General features: G+C 34.5%; 1 protein-coding gene across 1 annotated transcript in view; it reads right to left on the reverse strand.

Moving 5' to 3' along the window:
* Window positions 1–24,439, reverse strand: part of MALRD1 (MAM and LDL receptor class A domain containing 1) — a 246,786-nt gene that overhangs the window by 116,179 nt on the left and 106,168 nt on the right. Inside the window, exons 26-27 of the mRNA XM_027658671.1 lie at window positions 6,453–6,698; window positions 5,102–5,259 (exon numbers count right to left, since the gene is read on the reverse strand). Of these exons, the coding sequence (XP_027514472.1) occupies window positions 5,102–5,259; window positions 6,453–6,698 (404 nt within the window). The remainder of the gene's footprint in view (window positions 1–5,101; window positions 5,260–6,452; window positions 6,699–24,439) is intronic.

Genomic DNA, 24,439 nt, shown 5'->3' on the forward strand with positions numbered 1-24,439 from the left:
AGCATTATTTTATTTCACAGTATCTCCACTGATATCCTTCAAGACTCCTGGGACTCAAATAATATTCCCTTACTGTCACTCATAAGTCAGATGAGACATTTCTTTGACTCAAATGCAACATTTAATAACAGTTCATAGGTCAATAAGGGGAGTAAATACCTTAAAACTGTGTCCTTTTGAGAGCTGTAGATACTCATTAAATAAAGGCCATTACCACTGTGCTTCTACATGGAACTAAATACTAGAAAAATTTACACTTTGCCATTAGTTTTGAAGAATTTCTTTAATAATTTTATTCTGCTTATGAAATAAATATTATTTCTATGTTTATTAAATCTACAGATATTCTACATTTTTTGGATCACTATTTGACATTCAGTGAATTCTTAAGTAAAATATTAAAGTAAACCTTTTAAAATTTAGTTTTTTCCTCTAGTTTCATGGAGGTCAGATAATCTGCTTTGAGGCTACCTGAACCCAATGCAATCTCTAACTCCTACATTAATGTGAGGAGTTGCTTGTTTTTCATGCAGTTAGTGAGAAAAATCAATGTAGAAATACATAGTCTATTTTAAGCTGTGAAGCAGAATAAGTTCCTTCCTCAAACTTTATTCCTGAGTGACTTCCTATAGGAGTAGGGTCATATATATTGATTTGTGAAAATTTCATTTTAAACTACTTGATCCTAGAAATACAAATGTTCAGAATATATCAGCTGGCATCTGCAGCACCTCTCATTCAGATTTTCGTGTTGACAGCACAGGGCAGTAGGCTGCTCCACTAAAAATAACCAGGTAATTACAAAACCCACTCTAAGTCATCTATACCTGAGCTGTGGCATGTGCTGAGCTGCACATTTCTACATTACTAACCCTCTCCTCCCTCCATTAGGTTAGTTAAAACCAATGACAATATCAAGGGAACAACTGTGATGGCTTCCAGCTTTTGCTGAGAAGCAGCAGCAGCCAGGTAAGAGGATTTGTGCTGCACCAGCCCTGAACAGCTGGAGGAGGTGGGATATTGGCTCCAGCTGCCTGTTGCGCTTGGCCAGGTTTGTTTGTTGCTGCAGCTCTATCAATGGGGCCCTGCTTTGCTTGCCATGAGCTGGCCAGGACTTTCTGTCCTCTTGAATATTATTCTGTCTTTGCTCATTTGTAACTGGATGGAATTAATCAAATGGGTAAGGTCCACTGGAAATTCTTAATGAGATCCTGTGGGTGTTGGCCTTGTCACAGTCAGCAGAGGTAGTTACTAATGAGAGGTTTCACCTTCTTTATACATCTGCATATTTTTTTCAGAAATTTGTTTCAAATCTTTGAAAGAATCTCCCCCAACTATAATAAATACTAAATTATCTTTTTAAATTAAAATATGCAAAGCAATTAACATTGATACCACAAAAATTATCTTCAACAAGTGGTTTTGTTCTTTGATTGGTGCTCCTTTCCCATTGTGATACCTAGGACTTGCTTCTTTTTTTTTATGATAGAAGCAACTTAAGTAGCAGCAGGAAACTTACGTTTAGATTATCAGAATAATAAAACGTTATAATTTCTTTCACCTAATAATTCTTGCTTGTCTCTCTATAAGCACATTTAAAAATGCACTGTTTCTTCTAACTCATAAAATAAACCAGTACTGAGTGCTGATAAGGTACTAAAACAGGCATAGTGAATATGCTGCACTTTATCTTCAATATATCTCCTGCAATGGATTGCGTTACCTTACAAATGCCACAGAGAAGATCCAAATATCTCAAAATCTCACTGGAGTAGCAAAGTTTTGACTATTTGTATCCAGATCTTTTCTGGTAATATTCCATTTGCCTGATGAACTTTTGCAGTGCTGTTAAACATTTTGTAATTTGAATTTAGATGGATGGTGAGCTGGATACGCAGTTTCTGTAAATAGCTGAAATGTCAATATCTTTCATTTGCATAAATATTAAGGGGGTTGAAGAATACTGTATGTTTGCAACTAGTTCAACGGCCCATCACTTTGATTGGATTATTATCACATATACAGACGGTTTTCTCCAGGGAATATGTAGTACAATTTCAGCAGAAAAAAAAATCAAAACAACAGTAGTTGCAGAGAAATTTCATTAAGAAAATGAATTGGTTTTCTCCAATAGCAAACCTTAACAGAAGAAAGTTCATGCTTGGCTATAGCACCCCTTTTATGATCCCCCAGTTTTATTGTTTCTATCATAATCTGAGATACTACTTTATTAGTATAATAATCTTAGACTTCCTGAATGTGGACAAGCAATGCAAATATTAAGAGACAACACCAGTGCATACCACAAACTATGATTTTTTAAAAATGGCTTTTTACTCTTGTTTACTGTTTTTCTTCCACTGTGATATTTCAGGAGGAAGAGGAAGTCTTCCTCATTCTACCTCTATAGATTATTTTCTCATCCTATTGTTCATTGCTGTACCATTGTATGTATGGTGTTCGCTCTCAGTTCAACTTTTAATGGATGGGATGACTTTAGCTAGAGACAGTTTGCTAAACTGTCAAACTTGAAAAGGTAATTACCTTTCCAGATTCTCTCCTCTTCATTGCATTTTCAAATAATCACTACCTACAGATATGATTTAATTGACATTAACTTTACTTTAAATCAAGAGATACCAAATTTGGAGGGAAATATATTGGTATTACAGTTTGAACTAGGAGAAGCTTCAGTATGACTTCCCATGATTATGTGCTGTTTAATTAGACTTTATTTGTACAGACACTGCTAAGTAGAAACTCTAATTAAAATATTGATTCATGGATCCTTTTAAGCAGCATAACAGGCAAACTGAAGCTGATCTGCAAAAAATCCCAGGTACAATAATGAGAATATTTTTTCATATCTCCAGGTAGAATTCTTGTTTTCATTAAAAAAAAGAAATTGAATAAGAATAATTAGTCATGTCTCCAATGTCTTCTATTCATACTTCCTTGAAAAATATCTTTAGGTTCCCTGGAGACAAGGGTTTAAAATAACATAAAATTAATGTCTGAAAAGTTTATTAGGATAATAAAATTTGCTGAAAATAAGAAGAGGGCAATGTGTCACTGCAATAAAAATAAAAGAAAGAGAAAACCTAAAGAATATTTACAAAACCTAGAAAAAGGAAATATTACTGATTGTCATATACAAAATTCCATAAAAGTAATATATTTGAATATTGGTAGAGTAAAAAATAATCTCTATAGACTCTTATTGATACGGATAACTATCTAGTAAATCTCTGCTCAGGATATTTTTTTTTTAAAATAAACAAAAAAATTAAATCCCTTTGTCCATCCTGAGGATGAAAAAAATAATTAAGAATTTCAACTGCTTGACTTGAACCCCTCAGAGACAATATCTCAGCAGAGAACAAATGTCTCTTTTTAACTAATTTTAAGTGGTCTGGTTTGTTTGATTTTCTTTTATTTCACTTCTTTTGTTTCCTGTTTAACAGAAGTATTTGCATATGTACTATTAAATTCACTACATGTAATTAAATGAGATTAGAATTATTTTTAAGCTGTTAAGGCAACTGTCTGTGCTGCAAAATACTTAATGTGATAATGCCAGTACACAGTCAACAGGGATACAAACACTACCTGCAAACCACTCACACATGCCTGATGCAGCTAATATTTATTTTCCACTAAAGTTAGCTTACAAGTTAGCTTGCAACTAAAATTATGCAATCTTAAACTGCTCATAATTACAATATTTGGGTGCTACAATAAACACAGTTGAGTAATGCAATAAGAATATAATTTGATCTTGGAGTTAAGATAAATATTTATTTTTGTACCTTATTCATTTTAAGTAATGGGATCTATTTTTGTTTTAATTTCTTAATACAATAACAATTGAAAGTTATTTTTAAGCAATTATTTCTATTTTTCTTTTATCTACTTGCCTCATTTACTGATTTGAGCCTTTCTCGGAAAAAGAGCTGTGTAAATATATCTCATTGCTATACAGTTACTTGATGAGTAGCTTGTCATTTGTAGGTGTTTGAACTAATCCATGAAAAAAATCTCCTAATGCCTGTCAAAGGGCTCATTGTTTTTATATTTCAGACAGATACATCCTAGATTTTATCCTTAGATACTAAAGCCTAATAAAGTCTTTTATCTTCAAGGCTTTTAAATTATTCTTATAATATACACATTTGAGAAATAATTTTTAGTAGTTTATTTTTAAGGAAAAATATAATTTATCATTTAAAGATAAGGTAGTCAACATATGCATTCGAATATTTCAAGGCAGTTCACCAGGACAATATTAGAGATATTGTAGAATATCATATGGCAAATAAATTGCACCACTGGAACAGCCAGAACTCCTTGGGCAGATACAAATAAGCACAAATACACACACTGTCTTTTGCAAAGGTTTCTACTCTGTCTAGAAGTGCTATATTTGGTCATTGGATCCAAAGAGCATTGATTATTTCTACTCAGAATCATATTATGATTTACAAACTGCTTTTACAAGCAGTTAATACTTTTTAATGAGCAACAAAGGAACAGTCAATTTTTAATGAATGTCTCAGTTTTCACCCGTGAATTTATAACTAAATAGGGTTTTTAAATAATTTTTTGGTAATTTCACATTTGGTGAAGAAAATGCCATTTCTAAAGAAAATTGATTATATATTCTGAACTTGTTTACATGAAAAGATAAATTATTTAATGCAGTCATATTTTTGAATTTTGTGCACGTTACAAATTCTTTTTTTTTTTTTTGTGGATGCCATCCCATCAGAACAATAGGGTTGTATACTGATAGCTACCAAATATGAAAATAGCCTCACATGGAGAATATCAAAGAGATAGGTACTGTATGTGAAGAAGGAAAATGGAAAGAAGATTTTAAGACTTCCTGTGGCTTTTAAGAGAAGCTTCTTTTGGAAGTGAAATGCTAAGAGAGATTTTAAGAGACAAGAGTAACAAAAACCAGCACTGAACTAGAAGGCTTGTGGGAGCTCTTCCAGCCTACAAGCCAAACAACAAAATGTCAAAGTGCTGAAACATTCTGCTGGAGCATATACACCCTTGCAGATATAATATATTCAAAATAAAAGGGTTTTTTTATTACCTTAATCAGAACCTGAATATGTCCCATGGCTTTTGATGACTTGAAGTACCAGAAGCTCATCACACAAGTCCTACTTGATTCTTTCCATACGGAACTCTTCACATGGGCTTTTTCATTCATTAGGCCTACTGCAGTGGCCTCAAGATACAGGAAGTGTCCTGAAATTAAAATATATGTTACTGAAAAAATGTTTTAGACTTTCAAATTATACAATTACAAATATAAATTATTTAGTCAGAGGAAATTGTAAAACTAGATGCCTAGCGTTAATATTTTCCGATCCTGATATGGTCCTTGAGTTTTCCATCTTTATTTTTAATCAGAAGCATAATACATTCTACAAGCTTTCAAGTTCATTCTTTCCTTTGTACAAATAACAAATGTGTAGTTCACATAAACATAAATGTAGTATAAATAACAAACTTAAATTATAATTGCATATCTAATAAATTTTATGTATGACTTAGAAAAAAAATTACTTCAGTAAACATCAAATAAAATGGGCTTATTGTAACTTTGACACTTCTCTGGCTATGCTACAATTGTAGATGTTTGCCATAATATTATGGGATGAGAAATTCGTTTTTTCCCTGAGGTCAACATGTTTAGTATTAACATGTTTAGTGACATATTCATGACAATATTTTAAAAATATTTCTTATTAAAAAAATGTAAATTAATTAATTTTTTTCCCTATATATCTTTAAGTTCCTTGGGTTTTGTCCCTCAGCAGTTCATGTAAACACTCAACAACTACTATCACACCTTTGTGCAGTTCTGCTGTGAAATATTTCAATTTAAGGTCAGTTCTGAGCTCAGCTTTGATATCATCTTTACCTGAGCTGTAGGACCTTCAAAAGCAAAAGATGAAGGCACAGAGCTTGTAGCAAGGACAAGAACAGATAACTGGGTGCTTTGTCCAAAACAAACCAGGAGGTGCACTACCACTACTAACAAAGGAAGCCCATTTATTTAAATTTATTTATTTAACATTATCTAAAATTAAAGTATGAATAGTCACTATGGGTAACTATAAGCTTCCTGAAAATAAGCTTTGAAGGAATGGGATCCAGTGGACCTCATAGCTGAGCTAACTCACCTTTGCAAGTTTCAGCCAGACCAGATGTCTCTCTCCAGACAAGTATCAAATTATCTTTTTTGACTCATATGAGAAACGACTGATTTTTCCTAATTTAAAGTCGTTGTACAATGATAATTAATACTTTAATATTGTCACACATTGAAAATGACACCCTGATCAGACATGTTAGAACTCCCCTGATGCCTGAGAAGGGAGGTATGAGACACTTCTTGTAGACAATTATGTCTCATTTGTGAACTGAAAACATACCAGTTCTATTTCCAAATGTGTGGTCCCTAGAAGGTCTAAGACTTTGAGGCGAGCTGATCCTTAGCACCCAGTTAAAATTGTCAGCCAGAGAATTTTTCCAGCCACATCTGCCATTCTCAAAGGTGCAGGAAGTTCCACATTCACTCTCGTCTGTATTATCCCCACAGTTGTCTTCAAAATCACAGCTTTGTTCTGGTCTGTAACAGTTGCCATTCTGGCACTGCTGATGGCCATGTGAACAGGAGCCTGAAAAGAGAAGAATCACACTGGTGAATCACACTGCTATGCATCCCAGCAAGGTTACTGGAAGGTTACATCTCAGAGAGCTTGATATTTAGGAGGACAAGGGTGGTCCAGAGCAGTTTTATTAAGGCCTTTAGTTCCCCTGAAGTGCCAATCCATTATCAGTTTATTTCTTTTGTATTTTGTCAAGTGATTGCCTAAATAAATTACTGTTTCCCTTGTAAAGTCTTGGAGGGCAAGCTCCAGCCAAGCATTCCTTCACTAACAAAGCTTTCTAGTTTGACTTAATTGCTGACATTCTCCTTTCATGTGGTGGAGGATTAAATCATTTCATTTCAGCTGCAAAGTTGAGCCTACTTTAAGAGCTCTAATTTGGAAGAAAAAACTTTTTTATTTTAACTAGAGAGGTTTGCCTTTTAATGGACTTATTTTTTTCCTGACAAGTTCAGTGGGTTGATGGTGTCCTTTTTGTGTAGTGTTCCTGGCATTATTCAGGGGTAATTCTACTATTGTACGGTCTAAAGATTGTAAGACTCAGATCACAGGATCTATTTCCAAGTTTCATGTTTTCATTTCAGATCAGTTTCTGCAGGACTCTGGATAAAACACAGCCCCTTCACTACATTCTATAATCAAGAAACAAGACCCAAAATTCTTAAATGTAGCCCTCCCCATTTACTTTGTATATTCTGCTCTTCCCCAAATAAATGAACAAGTATAATTTTATTTAAATTTAGGAGTATAAATATATTAGCTCAACAGAAATAAAATTAGAATATGCACACATATGAAAGTTGTACGTGTGGGGAGAATGTGAGTTAATGGATACTGAAAATCACATGGTGCTAAAAACTTGTTTCCATTGCCACTGTACTAATTTCAAGGAGGACCTGATGGAGTTAAATGAAATTCACATAAGGCTGGATTTTATCAGAAAATCAGATTAATAGATCAGAAAAACTGATTTATTAATAAAAAGAGAATAAGAGATGGGGTATTCAGTTGGTAACCTCCATCCCTAGGCATTTGTTTAAGCCAGACTCTAAATTACAAATACCCCAAACAAAGTGAAAAACCATTGCCAGACCCCTTCGTTGTAGGCTTTCAGTAAAGTGAAAACAGGTCTTGAATTTCTAGATGTTAGCTAAAGAATACAAGTGTTAAGCTTTCTTTTTTTAAGTAAAAATCCTCCTAACACAATACTTATTAAAAATTAATAAAAAATACAAATAAATATTAGAATACCATAGAAATATCTAGCAAATTTTCTAGGGAAAAATATTAATTTTTAATTCCTGATTACTTAGTAACATAAAAATATGTATCATGTTTGCTCCAGAAGAGTGTGCATGATTTGGCTTTTAACACTTGCTCAGAGAAAGAAGGAAAAATATCTGAACAGAAAGAAGCAAACTAGAATAAAAATGTGATACTCATTGAAAGTCAAGAACATCAGGCAAAGGTCTCCAGACTTGGAGGCAAGAAAAACAGGTAATCTCTGACTAAAAGAAAAAGACTTATTTGAAGTCCACAGTTACAAGTTTATGAAATCATCAGTGGATTTTTATTAGGACACGATCTATGAAAATGGTCCTGATTAAAAGAATGGTGCAATTGTATCAATGAATCAGTCAGTGTCTATCAGAAACTTTTGTCAATCTGCTTGAGATTTTCAATCATCTGTCCTGCTTCCAAAAGGGTGACAGAGTTTTGTTGTAAAATTACTGCTTAAGTTAAATGACATATACTTGTACGAGCTATTTATTATAATCCTACATTCTTTTATGTAATTGCAGTAAGAATTTAGCAACACACTTATTTTGTGAGCAAACTAGGAATTTAAATTTCAGGATGCAGTTCATGCCTTGAAATACTATTCCTTGTAGTTCAAAGATCAATAATTGCAATAACTATTGCGTTTTGAGGTCCCTTTGTAGCATTACTTCCAATTTCAGGTTGGAAAAAAAAAAAAAAAAAACCAGTTGAAAAGTGGAAGTCTTTGTTCCCCGAGGAAAAACAAAAAAATCCATCTTGAATCCTGGCATGAATGAATCTTTTCAAGCATGTGTAATGAATGATATTACACTGCCTAACTCAGTCCGTAACGTGACTTGTTTCTGGATGGGCTTCCATAGTATGGCTTCTCTTTAAGTGACATTACTTTAAAAGGCTTTATGACTGTAGCAAAAAAACCCAAAAACAAAACCCCCAAAACTCCAAACAAACAAACCTCCCCAAAAAGCCAACCCTGAATCTATATGAAAAGGGTTTTTTTAGAACTCCCTTTCTTCCCTACTTTTTCTCAATCCTAACTATTCAAACACTCTGTTATATAGATTCTTGTGTGTATAAGAGAGATATTTAATTGAGAGGAACTTAACAAAGTTCAGTAAGTTTTTCCTCCAACCAGAGTAGATTGGATTTTCCTCCAATCTTGAAGATTATTAGCAAGCAGACTTTTTGTGTGGTAACTGCATCAAATTAGGCTGCAGTAGGTCCAAGGGGGCTCCTAGTGTCTTTCAGATCAATAATCTTTGAACTGAGGAGGATTTACACAACAGAGGAAAACTGCTATACCAGTCAATAATCCCCTTGTTTTATATAACATGAGTAAAATCAACAGGTGGAACACTTATATCTAAAAATGTGTAGTTAGGACAAAGGTGAATCTCTTTATTTATAAAGGTGTTTCTCTTAAATGTATTTTGAAAAAAAAAAAAGTACCTGCAAATATCAAGAGAGAAAATAAAGTTAGTAACAGAACTGAAATATGGCTTATCTTCTACATCAATGAACTTCGGATAAAGTTAACATGGTATATAGCTCGCACCACTGAAGCAGAACAGCAATAAATTATAGAAAATATATTCCTATTAAGAAACAGCCTCTATGTGTGTCACTTAAGTAATCTTAGAACTCTGGTAAGACCAGTTGTGTTCTTAAAGGAGTAAATCCAATGTGAAAAAATTCTTTAACCTTTGAAACCATAGACTGTGTCAAAACAGGGTTTTTCTATGAGGTAGCTAATATTTTATATCACCCTATATCATAGTAATAGTTTTATTGCATGTTTACCTCCTCTCTTAGAATAAATAAAAGTGATATTTTAAATCTCTAAAATAAATTAACTCCATTAATATATGCTAAGATGATGCACATTATTTATTTTTTTTTCACCTTAGAAGATGGAGATATTTGAGAAGGACTTAATCTTTTCCAATATCACTTAAAAATTCTGAAGATCTTCAGGTGGTCTTCCTATATCTCTGTCAGAATCATCATATACCTATTGTTTTTATCAGATACTTCACATACCTATTGTTTTTATCATCCAAATCTTTTTAGCAGTTGTTTGTTTCCTTCATAATATTTAGTTTTCATTTCAGGATGAGAATCACTCATCCTTCCTTTTATGTCTATAATAAATATTAGATATGGGGGGATTTGTTGGTGGTTTTTTTTTTCCACTTATCACTTTACCCTCAAAATCCACTACAGGTTCTCACAGGTGTTTGGACTCATATCTGAGTATATAACCCTTTCATTTACATTCGGTATTGGTGAAAACAAATTGTGTTATATTTCTTGGATTGGCCATGAAAGATTCCTAAAGGAGTTTTCTCATTACACTTTTACATTGAGTGACCACATAGAGCCCAATTAATGTAATTTATTAGAGACAAGATTAAGAAATAACTAGATCATGTTCTGTAATTACTTGTAAGTAGACAAACAGTGATAGCAGAAAACTCTAATTTAGTACAAAAAAGCCCATCATTACATGCTGGAAAACTGAAGTTACTGAATTGGAAATTAAAATGAAATGGTTGAGCAATTAACCATTGAACAGATAACCAAAGACTGTGATAAATACTTTATCAGTTAAAGGCTTTAAATAGACACTGATTTTCTTCCCAAGAGATATGCTTTAGTTTAAACTAAAATTATTTGACAAATCAAGGAAAACTCTAGATGAAAACATAGTTAGTGTTATATAGGAGGTTAAATTAAATATTAATTGTTAACCTTAATTTGCGTATAATATATAATTTGCTTATATTATTTTGGGAATTTATAACAGATAAACTAAACATTTTTTCATGCCTATAGTACCTGCAAAATAGAGAGGAAAATCTAAGATCTTTCCAATAGATTCCAATCTTCTTGAAGCTGGTCCTTTAAATATCTTTGCTTATTAGAAGTAATTTAAATATGATAACTAAACTGATAAAGAACTTCTAGAAAATTGCAAAAATATGATTGTAAGAGTTGGACTTGATAATCTTAGAGATCTTTTTGAGCCTTAAGAATTCTATGATTCTACGACTACATATGGGATTATACTAGTTATGACTCTAGTTATGAGCATTTAACAGTTAATCTCATAATTTAAACTTGTTTGTTTATTAGTTTTTATTGTGTATCAGCATTGCTTTAAAATCACCAGGAAGGTAATTCATGTTTTGGAAAACAGGAAACAGATTGGTGATAAGGATATTCTAAAAGTTGTTAAACTTGTGCTTCTTAAATTTATTATAATTAATCTTATCAACATCCATAATTAAATGAATGGGATAGTTTACAATTATCAGAATTACCAGAATAACCTATTGGTGGGCATGAAAAGCTAGATCTGCTTCAAAATATTTTCAGAAATTTTATTTACATTCACATAACTAGAAGCCTACCAGCTCCTAAATCAAAGTTAGAGCTCCTGTAGAACCATAATCTGACATAGAGGCCAGAGTAGTTAATCAGCAGGCTAAGAGTGTGACATCCCAGGGATAGGGGCTCTCTGGATAATTTAGATCTCTGAGCTTGTTCCCTGCAACAATTACTCCATCATCATTCCTGCTCTGAGTTGACATTACTGTATGACTGAAATCTATGTGTCCTTAAAAAAAATAATTTGTTAACGAGAATGTCTTTCCCCTAATATCTCACCAGTATAACCCAAGGACACAGAGTAAAGTGCTTTCATCACTGTTGATGATGCATAGTAATACTGACTTGTTGGTGCAGGAATGTGAAAAATGTATCTCATTTCAAAAGGAAAGCTTTAGAAGTTACAAGAATTTTTAAAGACTTTCAGAGGTTGAAGTGTTGGGAAACAAAAGAAAATTTAAAAACTATCACACTTTATCAGCCTTTTTGTTGTTGTTGTTGTTGTTGTTGTTTGGGTTTTTTTGTTTTTGTTTTTATTTTTTGGGTTTTTTTTTTTTTTTAAATAACCCTTTGTTTCTAGGATTGAATACAAACGTTTGGTTTCATAAGCCTTTCAAGTACCTTGACATATTGGTTTGTATTATGAGCAACTGAAAGTTTAAAAATACAACAGCTTCATTTAATTTACAAAATGGACTTTTAGAAGAAACTATTAACCTTCTAAGTTACTACCATTACAAAGAGCAGAAGAAGACTTCAACAACAACCAAAGCATCCTCAGCTGATTCCTCATGTTGTCTATTTCCACATACAAAGACAAGAGAACTCTTTTCTTGTAATCAGATCCTTTAATCTTCAACCTCAGAAACACTAAGAATCAAAAACACAAACTGCAAGGTAGCCTATTACTGTCCAGTGTTATTGTCTCTGTCCACAACAGAGCACTGAAGAACCTTCTTTGTTCTGTTTGTTTGTAGTTTGTTATTAGAAAAGTATGGGCTTTTATCAGTTGCTCAATACACTATAACACATACCCAATCTATGACCCAGTCAATGGGTCTTAACACGGTGTTTCGCTTTAATTAAGTTTACCAGAATTTCTGGAGAATTTGAGTAGCTGAAGGCAAGATTGGCACTCAGTGCCTCTTCAGACCAGGTTTACTGCATATGCTATAGGCATAGCATATACTATAGGCTAAAGACAATGCTGTAAAGAGAAAAAACTTCATTCTCAAGTGCTTAGATGCATGCGAATGTACCTTCACTAAAAAGAAATAAAAAACCCAGGTTTTGATTAGAGAAGGAGGTGTTAGGTCTTTTTAACTCATTTATTCTTACACTAATTGTATACTAATACTGTCAGTAATAAAAGTAATGCATATTTTCCACATCACTCAAGTAATTCTACACCTGTTTATTCTCTAAATCATTCTAGTAGGTCCACTTAAAAGGAAATTTTTAGTTCATCTCTTCAGGTGGGAAATTCCCATGCAGAATAAGAAGAGACCTAGGCCTGGATTCACTGACAGATTGTAATAGCATCAAGATCAGTTTGTTCCTTGCCAGAAAACTGAAAAAAGATACAATACACGTCAACATTATTATTCCAGTCCTAAGCAGGTGGTTTATGTCTCCAACATAAAGAAATAGACGGACAAGGAAAACTGCTAACAGGACATTCACTTGATGTATCAGTTCTTATATAGAATGTTCCCTTTCCAAAGCCAAGCTGAAATTTATAGCCTATCTTTTTGAGGATGGACAAAGAGGAAAGTAATCCACATATAGTTTTTAAACAAAGCTTTTTCAGAAACAATAGTAATCATCATATGCATCTACTACAGTGAGAAAATTAATACTAATTAACATGAAAAGCTTAATTCGTTCACCTGAGTTTACTCTTAGAAAAAAACCGTAAATAAATGAAACCTAAATATTTACTAACCAAACTCCTTAGCAAAGACACAGAAAGAAGAAACATTCCTTAGGTATAAAGTGCACAATCTAAAAATATGTCAAAAAGCTGTAGCATGGCCTTTAGAAGTACAACTCAACAGCTAACATAAAATGTATGACTGTACACCGACATCTTGCCTGAAGCAGATAAATGTAATAGTTTTTTAATGAAAGCCTGGATTGGTGCATAATTGGTGACATCTCTACCTTAGAACCAAAAGTGATTTCTCTGTGACCTCCAGTTTAATGTCCTGTTGTTATCTGACTATTTGGAGGATGGAAGAAGGTATGGCATTTGCATTTCATGGTGCCTAGTGCAGGCCCTGGTCAGTGGTTTCACCGCCTGCTTTTCTGATAGGAGAAAAATCTGGAGATTGAATCTAAAAGATGTCTTGAAGTAAAGCAGAAACCCATAAATCAGAACAGTTTGAATATGAGGAATGGGTTGCACAAACTCTAAATAGCTGAGGTATGCCAGAAGGGAATTTCTGTAAGGAGATCAAAGGAAAGTTGGGTAGACTGAACTGAAAGCATTCGATGATGTTATACCTCAGTCTGAATGAGAAGAGATCTTCACTGGTTGCACTGGAACATAGGTTCCTTTCATATTCTCCACCACACTCCAAGCTGTTGCCCAAAGTATATAGTGGAAGCAGAGCAGTGATAAATTCCCTTTGTACAACTTCTCAGAGCTGCTGTACTGTGCTCAGTAAATTTGACAACTGGTTTATGCTTCCCCGAAATCCTACTCGAAGCCTGACCAATCAGTTCTCATTTACAGTCACAGACCTGACTCTGAAATCAGACGGCAGGACACTGTCCTGGTCAGATTTGACCTAGGTAGAGAAGATAGTGGACATGGAGGCCCAGAACTTGAGAAACACTGGTTCCACAGCCAAAAGTATGAACAAAAATATGGTTAGAAATCCTTCTCTGCCAAATAAAGGTATAAAAAACCATGGCTTAAGCAGTAAATAGTCTTTGTATTTATTATATGTCCATAAGAGCTCAGATGTCTCTTCCATGAACTGACATTTTCTTTGCCAAGTTATACATCTTTTTGTTATCTTCGCTTTTGAATCCCGAACAGTCTTATGCAAATTAAATCCATTACTGGACCACCTCATAATGTCTATCTATTATCAGTTGGGCAGCTCCACTATTTACAAATGTCAATCTGCTCCCTTAAGTCTGTATTAACATTCCAACAGCCTAGGTCACTTGGCCCATTCAGCCTGGAGAAGAGGAGACTGAGGGGAGACCTCACTGCAGTTACAACTTCCTCATGAGGGGAAGAGGAGGGACAGGCACTGATCACTTCTCTGTGGTGAAGTTACAGGACCTGAGGGAATGGCCTGAAGTTGTGTCAGGGGAGGTTTAGGTTGCATATTAGGAAAAGGTTCTTCCCCCAGAGGGTGGTTGGGCACTGGAACAGGCTCCCCAGGGAAGTGATCACAGCACCAAATGTGACAGAGTTCAAGAAGCATGTAGATGATCCTCTCAGGCACATGGTGTGACTCTTGGGGATGGTTCTGTGCAGGGCTAAGGGTTGGACTTGATGGTCTTTGTGGGTCCCTTCCAACTCAGCATATTCTGTGATTCGACAATACAAATGTAAATTGCAAAGGAAACTGGTTTGGAGTATTCTCAGTTATGTACAGATGGGATGGAAGTGTGAAAAAGCTGCAAGAAACATAATTTCCGCAAGCAATTACAGCATTTAAACATTTATTCTACAGTATTCTTAAGTTATATTCTTTAGAAATAACTTGAGTAAAAGTCAGGTGGAGGAGAAACTAAAAACATCCAAAACTGATTAAATTGAATCTCATGACCCCTATGAATCCTCATCTGTCATTGCTCAGAAGGAATAAGTTTCAGGACTGACGTATTTACACTTTATTACAAAACTTTCTATCTGTATTAGACAGAATGTTATAGTGAGCTGAAGAGGACATGATGATTAAAAGATTTTATTGATATCTTGAACAGCCTTCCACACACCTTTGAGCCTCCACTGAAGGGGTCAACAAGAAAATGAAAAATATCTTTTGCTAGATGGAGGAGAAAGATACCAACAAACTCTTTAATTACTCAGTATTATAAAGAAACATAGCTTCTAATATGATCAGCTTTTGCCTTTTCTCTGTGTTACAGTCCTTCTCAGACAAAAAAAACCCCAAGATTTTCTCTTTCTCAGAAAGAAAAATATTAACACTATACCCATAAAGTTGACATAAGTCCTTTGAGGTGAGGTTCTGTAAGCAAGAATTACATTTGGAACTGCTACGCTCTAATGTCAAACTGTTAATGTCTCCTAATGATATTAAGTAGTTCAGTTCCTTATCTTTTCTCCAGACAGTCTGAACAATTAAGATCAGTGCATTTTTTTTGTTATCCTCGTTTAACATTATTCCAATCCAGCACAATCATTTATTCCCCAAAGCAATAATAACTTTATTAACTGTACCTCCATTCAGCATATGTTCACATTTATCAGTGCACTTTGAGGTAAGCAAATAGTAGCACATCTGCTTAGTGTCTGAGCATGGGAACAGCAGAATAGTTCACGGTTAAAAAGAGAGCCCTGATGAAATTGTTTTATGCCAATTCACAGGAACTCGAGTTTTAAAAGGAATTGCTCAAATCTAGGTCTATTTCACTTTTATGAAAGGCAACGACCTCGAGCAATTTCTCTGTGTTCAATCCAATCAGTACCTTTCTCCACTGCTGTTACCAAAATGCTATTTTTGGGTTTTCAGATGAGGAACCCTTTTAGCATCTAGCCTAAATTTATTCATGGCCATTTCAGATGCACTGATCTCTATGTAAGCTCTGCCATTCAGCTTTCCTTCCCTTGGAAGGGAAGGTAAGGGAAATACAGAAGTACAAACACACCAGAAACCCAAAAAACAATAGTACTCAAACCCTTCATATTAACCTAGCTCAAACCTTCATCTCAAAGTCCAATAGAAGCCGAAAACTTTCTTACATAATCTTCTCTTGAAGCTTTGACAATTTAAAAATACAAAACCACAAGAAAGATTTTTCCTGTGTCATGTCTGCTTTGCGACATACAGTTCTCAGAAACTTGAGGGTGAGCATCCAAATTGTTTTTTTTTTTTTAATCTAAAGTAAATCTCTGAGTCTTTCCAGGTTCATATATTGGTAGATCATGTTTTGTATGCACCAGAATACTGAATACTGGCCTGGTTAAACAAGGACTCAAATTAACCATTTCAGCTCTTGGAAATCTTTATCTCCATTAACAGGTAAATATTATCTCAAAACCCAGTTTCAATATCCTGGAATATTCTTCAGGAACAGAAGTAAAGAATTGCAGTGAAGCTGTTTTATAGCAGCCTTGGCACTTTAACTCATGACTGGAATAGCTTTTTGATGAATGTATAGCACCTACTTGGAAGTAATTCTCTTGGGCATTTACATTTGAATGCATATATATATATATATATATACACACACACACACACACACACACACACATATATATATATATCCTAAAAGTCACTATACAGGGTCACAGAAATTGATTCCAAAGGAAGTAAGTTGTAGGATGTGTATGAATCTATCTGTGTCCCTGCTTGGCACAACAGTGCAGTAATAGCTCTGCTATAGAAAGGATCTTTTCCTTCTTTAGCTTAAGATACTATTTATCAAGGATTTGTTATTGTATTATAAAAAATATTTATGAATAACAATAATTTCTCTCTTGGATAGTGATTTTTTTTTTTCTGTATCAGTTACTGATTATTCCTGATCACTAGAAAAAGTAACTTGCTATCTAGCATTCTAATTGTTATGTTTTGTATATTCCACTAAAACATTTGTGTTCAGATTTATGAATACTCAGCAAGTAGGCTTAAAAGCTTAAGATCAAAATCATTCCTGAGTTTCTGAACATGGAATAATTATAACTTGCTATTGATATTGTCACGTGAAAGGGCACTGGTGTAGACGTTACTCATTTTCTCAGTAGGAAGATACTTTCTTTAGAGCAAACATTCTGCTTGCAGAGAGCCTTTCAGTGTGTGCTGTTGTGTTTTTTTGTAGAAGCAAGAAAAATGACAAAATGTCCCAAGAAGAGTTATTTCACCCATGTTTCCCAAATTTATTCTCAAAAAGTTTGATAATTGGAAGTCAGTACTTGCTCTAGGATTGTATCTTTAGATACACAGGGGAAAGTCAAAAGTACAGTCTCCATTGGGAAAGACAGAATAGACACAACTCCTGGTCTGGTGTACAGGGTGTGTTCCTTTTAATCTCAAGAAACAAATAGTTAATTTTTACTTGATAATTGGCTATTAAATAGCCACATTTAATTTCTGTTGATAAATGTCATATTTCTCTTTTTTAAAAAAATCAAATAGAAATTTGTTAAACAGGAAACTATTCTGTCAAATTTAGACACAAAAAGATGTTATAGATAAGTATTTGCTTTGCATGAGCTTCTTTTATCGAAACCTGAAGAATATATATTTTAAAGCAGATAGAGGACATAGTGCACTGCCATCACATGTAAAGCAAATCTTAACTAACCCAGCAAAGGAGAGAGGCCTGTAAGAGATGATGAAAAAAGAACTATTTTGTGGTGCCTAGTGAGTTTAAAAGAGTCCTAAACTAAAAACTTAGGTGATATTCAGCCCATAAAGAGACATATACTAGTACGTTTAGATGTAGACAAGCTAAGTGTCCAAGTTACCCTTAAAATTAATGGGATTCTGGTTGGTAACAATCATTGGACTGCAAAGAATGATCCCATTACGCTAAAGTAGAAACCTAGAATTTTAACTGATTGCCCACCACATGGCATGCTTTACAAATTTTGATACTTAACAGTCTTTTTACCACTTCTTTGGTAGTTAACTTTGTTTATCCTAACAGTAAACAGCATCCAGGCACATCTTGTGACTGTTAGGTAATGTGCAACTTCCAGTATCATTCTACTTCGAAGTCATATTCTGTTGACAAGTCTGAGAACAAAATCAATCAGAGAATGAAAATGAAGTTGTGCAGTGAATTGCCTCAAACTGGCTTTGTAAATCATAATGTATAAACTGAACTTTCAAATACAATTTACAAATATCTTACAAAAAATAACGTGTTTTTTGTCTACTGTATACCATATTGAAAATGCAACACCATAACTAAAAAAGTAAAATGTAACCTGAAGAGACTATTGATAAGTATGTGCTGAAAAAACATTAAAGTTACAGCTTGTTTCCTACAGTTAGACAGGCAGAATAAAGAAGCACACACGTGCTTTCAGTCTTAACCACACATGGAAATTTTGTTTCGGGACGTCTAGACAACTCAAAATGCCCAGTAAAGTTGTACTGCACTGACAGTAAAATAGGACTAGATACTGTGAAATATAACTTTTTTTTCAGATAATTTTTGCTGTTGCGAGACTTAATAGTAAAACCACTTGATATTTCTGAGAACGCGCTGTATTGCAACATTATTTCTCTGCTTTTAGGTGTGTGAGAAAAAGAAAAGCAATAATTACACTCAAGTAAGAGTAATTTGTTTGTTAGTTCTTGGAATGCAAAGTAGGGTTAGAGCTTTTGTGTTCTCGGTTCACCCAATCAGAGTCCAGCCCTCAATGTGGAATATGTAACACATAAGGGAATGTGTAAGCAAATTTGTTTCTCCTGACCTCTTACTTATTTAGATGTCTGCTCTGCGACGCCTTACTCAGAAGCAAGTCTGTGGAGACCCAAGAGGTGAGGAAAGTTTTGAACATGTTAAACTGTTCTGTAAAACAGAAAAACAAGTGCTGACAGTGTCCTACCTCCAAGGACCTTAGATGACATTAATCATGGTCTGAGATGACATTAATCACATTCCATGGTCCAGTTTCTAGAATTGTAATCAGTTATGGGCCCAGCCCAGGCTCTGACTGCTGATCCAAAGAATTGTTGAGCTTTAATTCACTTTCAAGGTATTAGGTCTGGGAATGCCTAGGGAAAAAACCTGTTTCTTTGCCATAAAATTTTAATGAATTATGGGAAATGACTGCAAATTATCTGTACTTCATTTTTGTTCAAATTATGGTAGTTGATTATGGACAAAAATGTATCCTAAAAAATATTTTTAACACCAATGTAGCTTTAAATTTAATGTGTATCAGATTTCTGTCATTATTTTGTAAATTAGACCAGTACAAATAAATGGAATTTTCTGTTTTAGTTTAGCAAATGGGCACATTGTTTTCAAATCCTCATACAACCTGGTAATGCTAGAACTCAACATAAAAGGAGGTAGATCAAAGTCCTAGCTATCAACAAATAAAACGAAGAAACTGTGGAATGATAAAGATGGTGCAAGGGCAATATTTCCAATTAAACTGATAAAGTACAGCAATTACAATTACATGGAGTAGAAATTTAACTGGAGAAAGCTTCACAGAATCAGAAAATGCAACATGAAAATCTGGGATATATATTTTTCTCCTTCACTGTCAATAAAAGGATAATTTTTATTATAACACCCAGAAAATATATATAAAAATTGAATTGAATTCACCTGTATGCATGATTATTTTATATCCAAAATTAGTAGCTTCATATCAAGCCACTAAATTGATCTACCTATTCTATGGTATTTCCACCATTTTTCTGACAAGTATGGAAGTAATTGTGTCCTGTAGCAGAAAGGAGAGAGAAAAAATTAAACCTCTCAATTTCTTTTAAAAGTCTAGGCTACAATTATAAACTTTTTGTATTATTATATAAGTGAAAATGAAAATTGCCACTTGCATGGAATTTCATTCTAGATGCATCTGAGTCTGTTTCTCTTCAGATACCAATGAATAAAAAAATTCACAACTTGCTTCATGCAGTTAAGGCAGCTATATAGATATAGCCAATCTTCCAAAAGAAATTATGAGTCCTCTTTATAGAGGACTGTGGGTTTGTGTTTTGGCTTTTGCTGTAGTTGTTTTGGGTTTTGTCATTTGTCTGTTTGCTTGGTTTCAGTTTCATTTTTTGCTTTATTTCTCTTTTTCTAGAACTGTTTTTAAATGCTTTAGACATTCTACTTTATTTGTTTCACATGATGTTCTCGCAGTTAGTGGTCGATTCTGGCTGTTTCAAAGAAAGCCCTAAATGCTTTGTTATTCAGTTAGATTTCCATAAAAAGATATTTTTCCTCCTTTCAGTATAAGATCACATTATGCACTGAAGCATAAAATGTGAAAGTTCTTGTAATTATATATTAGTTACAATAACTGCCAAGGTTATTTCTGTTTATGTGTCTGTAAATTTTTATAGATCTAATTATAACTGCAAAAGAGTGATACAAGGAATACTCTTTGGCCTTTAGAGTACACTAAACTTTTGAGCAATATTTCAAATGAAAATATTTTTGGCAAATCTGATTTTATGATAATTCTATTACTTTGCTTATATTTATTTTAATTATGTTGCTGATGAATTCTATAAATTTTAATTTTTTTTTTTTGTGAATTAGACTTTTGTGCTAAAATGATTAAAAAATCAGTCTGGCACAAAAATCCACCCTCACTAACCAAAACAAACAAAAAACTAAGCAAAGAACAGAAAAACATAGCAAGACTCTGTTCTTTAGCACTTATAAAAGCAAGGAAAGTGCATGAGTAACGAGTTAAGAAACATTGACAGTGATACGAAGTTATTCAGGGTGACATAAGCTAGGAATAACTATAAGTAATAGGAAAAGCATTTTATGAAATTTAATTTGCTTAATGTGACTGCTCCCACTGCTAGTTATAAACTGGGCAACCTTCCTGACATCAGCTTGCATTGCAGGACATTTGGTTTTCCTAGAATTCCTAGACATTTGTAACATCCAACCCCAACAGGTGTGTCAGTTATTTTATACAACTACAGTGGAGAAAAACAGCCACAGTTAAGCAAATTAATTGCATCCTGAGTGACTGGCAACGAAATGAGACCTTGAGTTACACAAAATAACACAATCTGTCTTCACATAGAGGTGGTGGGATCCTATCATTACCACTCCTAAAGACTGACAGAGTAGAGTACCGAAATAGCTCCAGGAGCACAAAAGCCCAGTGTTCAAAAAGGACAAGAGAGAAAAGAGAGAAAGAATAATTTTGTTACAGTATTATTCCACTGATCATTCATTTCCTAAATGCTCTACACAGAGCCGATTTTATAATCCGGAAAGAGTATAGTAGATTCTTTAAAAAGTGAGAGAAAGGAAAACATATGGAATAGTTTCCATGTAAGAAATAAGCTGGAACTCCTTTCGTGTATAATGTTGCTTAAGGAGCAATGAGTGCAAAGAGAACAATCTGGAGTAGGTGTGTTTGACTGTTGTTCACCATTTTCAGTCAAAAGAGACAGGGTGTAAATAGAGTTGCTTTCTCAGCAAGTGGCAGAACTGTACAACTTGCTGCCAAAAATGAGAAAGGGGCTGAATGTGTTCCCAGGGAAACCAGACTCTACACAGAAGGCAAATACATTAAGGTTTATTACATATACAAGACCACATTTGGTTCATAAGGTCTCCTAAAAAGGAAATATTAGGAACACTAGAAGGAAGTATCATATATGTTCAGCATCTCACTGACAGCAGTAGAGACAGGATATCAAGCGAAACGGACCTTGATGTGGTCCTCTGTGAATATTCCTGTGTTCTGAAAGACATATGCAACACTTCAGTGACTTGCTTTTAATTTTTTGAAAATAACTGTCTTCTCTACAAAACTGAAGCAAGCAGAGAGTAGTTCTCTAGTCTCTGGGAATAGTTTTTCTGTATTGTAGCCTGCTAATCTGATCAGCAGCCCTTGACAGCTGTTGTATTCTGAGGAAAATGGTACAGAGACAGGAACAGAAACTCTGATGGAAGGATGTGCCATTTTTATAGTCAGTAACAACAGTGCAGGAGGGAAGGGATGGCAATAACAGAGGACAAGCAAATTTAGAGGACATGGAAGTTGTTGCCAAATCTGTGATGTCTCTTGTGAAAGTGACTATAAGCATAAAATATGACTCGTGGATAACTTGTGGGTAACTGTTCCACCATTAACCTCCATGGTCTGCAGCGGGACAGCCTACCTCACCATGGTATTCGCCATAGGCTGCTGGGGAATCTCTGCAGCAGCACCTGGAGCACCTACTCTCACTTCTTCTTCCCTGACCTTGGTGTCAGCAAAGCTGTTCCTCTCACATATTCTCACTCCTCTCTCCACCCACAATTGCTGTTGTGCAACAACTTTTCCCCTTCTCAAGTGTGTTAACGCAGAGGTACTGCCACCATTACTGATGGCCTCAGCCCTGGCCAGCGGCAGGTCCGTCTTGGAGCTGGCTGGCTTTGGTTCTGGCAGACACGAGGGAAGCTTCTGGCAGCTTCTCACAGAAGTTACCCCTGCAGCCCTCCTCCCGCCCCAAAACCATGCCACGCAAACCCAATACAGAAACAAATGCAACTTTTACGAAGTTCAGTGTGGCCAGGGTCTGTCCCTGGGCAGGTGTGGATACAGGTAGCCCTTCACACAGAGCAGAATCTAAGTCAAGAATCTTACCCCACTGCAGAGACACAGCAACAGGCATAAATAGCATTGTCAGAACAAAACTGTCTTTGTATTTTCCTACACATGGTACGATTGTGGGAACAAAAACTAATGTTCCCCCATGCATCACTGTTCGTACAGTGAAAAGTTGATAAGGACCAGGCTAAAATGATATTTATTGTTTCTCAGGCCCAGCAATTTAAGTGGCTCTCAGAGGCTTTCCACTTCAGTTTTGCTGTTGCTAAGCAACATCATGAGGACAGTCTACAATAACCTGTCAGTTTACACAAAATGACAATGCTAACTTTCAAAAATATTTTTTCTAGTTGTCCAGTGATTGCTTTTAGCCTTTAAACATTATTGCATGCTTTTCTGAAAGAAATAGCCACCTTAGAATATATTTTTGTTAATGTGTAGAACTTCAAAGTGTTTATATAGAGTCAGGAAACAATCCTCCTGAACAGTGAGAATCTCTGTCACAGATGGGAAAAGTTAATAACTCAATTCTATTTAGTCTCTGCACAACATCCATTGCCAACATCCATTTCTCTATGTGCAGAAATAACAAACACAGACCTCCTTAGTATATTTGTCTTACACAGCAATATTGCTCAATAAGATTCAGTAGATTCTCCCTTGCTGTGTGTGTTATGAAGATAATTTACAAAAAAAGAAAAGACATTAGAAACTAATCGTATTAGAATAGACCTCAAAAACTACAAATCTCTCTCTTGGAGAGGAAATATTTTAGCTTAACAACCATTCTCCCTAGTTGGAGACAAGAAAGGAACAGATCATCATCCTCAGAAACTCGGAAAAATTTGATAAATGGATAAAAAATCTTTCACTTTTGGCTCAACTTTCCTTTGCATATAAGCAGATAAGTCTAAGAGTCTGCATTTTTGCAGCTGATCGTCACGGTCACTCTAGTTGGTTCTAGTTAAAAAAGTTGCATCGCAGAGTACTTTTCACAACTTCCAGCATGCATTTTGTCACTGTTCAGAGCATTTCTGTAGGTATGCTCTGGTTTGTAAGCACACTTTTTGAGCAATGATCCAAACAGATATCACTGCTAAATGGTAGCTGCAAGTTGAACCTCTCAGTGGGTGATGTAAACTCTTATCCCGGACAAGAGAAATTTGTTGATATAGAAAAAATGGTTCATCATAAGGATGAATTTACACCATTACCTCAAAGTGTTGTGAATCTACAAAGTTCACAAAGTACATCTTAGATCAGATACACCAAGAAATCAGTCTCTGGTGGCTCTTTCCTGAGATTTTAGTAGCTTTTTTATTATATATATAATAAAAGTGTTTTGGAACATCCTTTACTATCAAAACCAAAGCTTTTAAAGCTTCTAACATTGCCATAGGGACTTGCATCTACCATTAAGAGGATAGAGCCTGAATACAACAAAAATAAAGAATTAGAAATCTTGGTAAGTGTTCCTCTTAGAGTAATGTTCATATAAAGCTGAACTTTAAAATACCAATCTCATTTGAAATAAATTCCTGTGACTTGTTTAGCAGAAGTAGGAACAAAATACTATGTCCTGTAACTGGCACCTTATCAGAGAGATGCC

This window comes from Corapipo altera, unplaced genomic scaffold (genome assembly GCF_003945725.1).
Source record: "Corapipo altera isolate COAL_440 unplaced genomic scaffold, ASM394572v1 63, whole genome shotgun sequence".
NCBI classification, from domain to species: Eukaryota; Metazoa; Chordata; class Aves; order Passeriformes; family Pipridae; genus Corapipo; species Corapipo altera.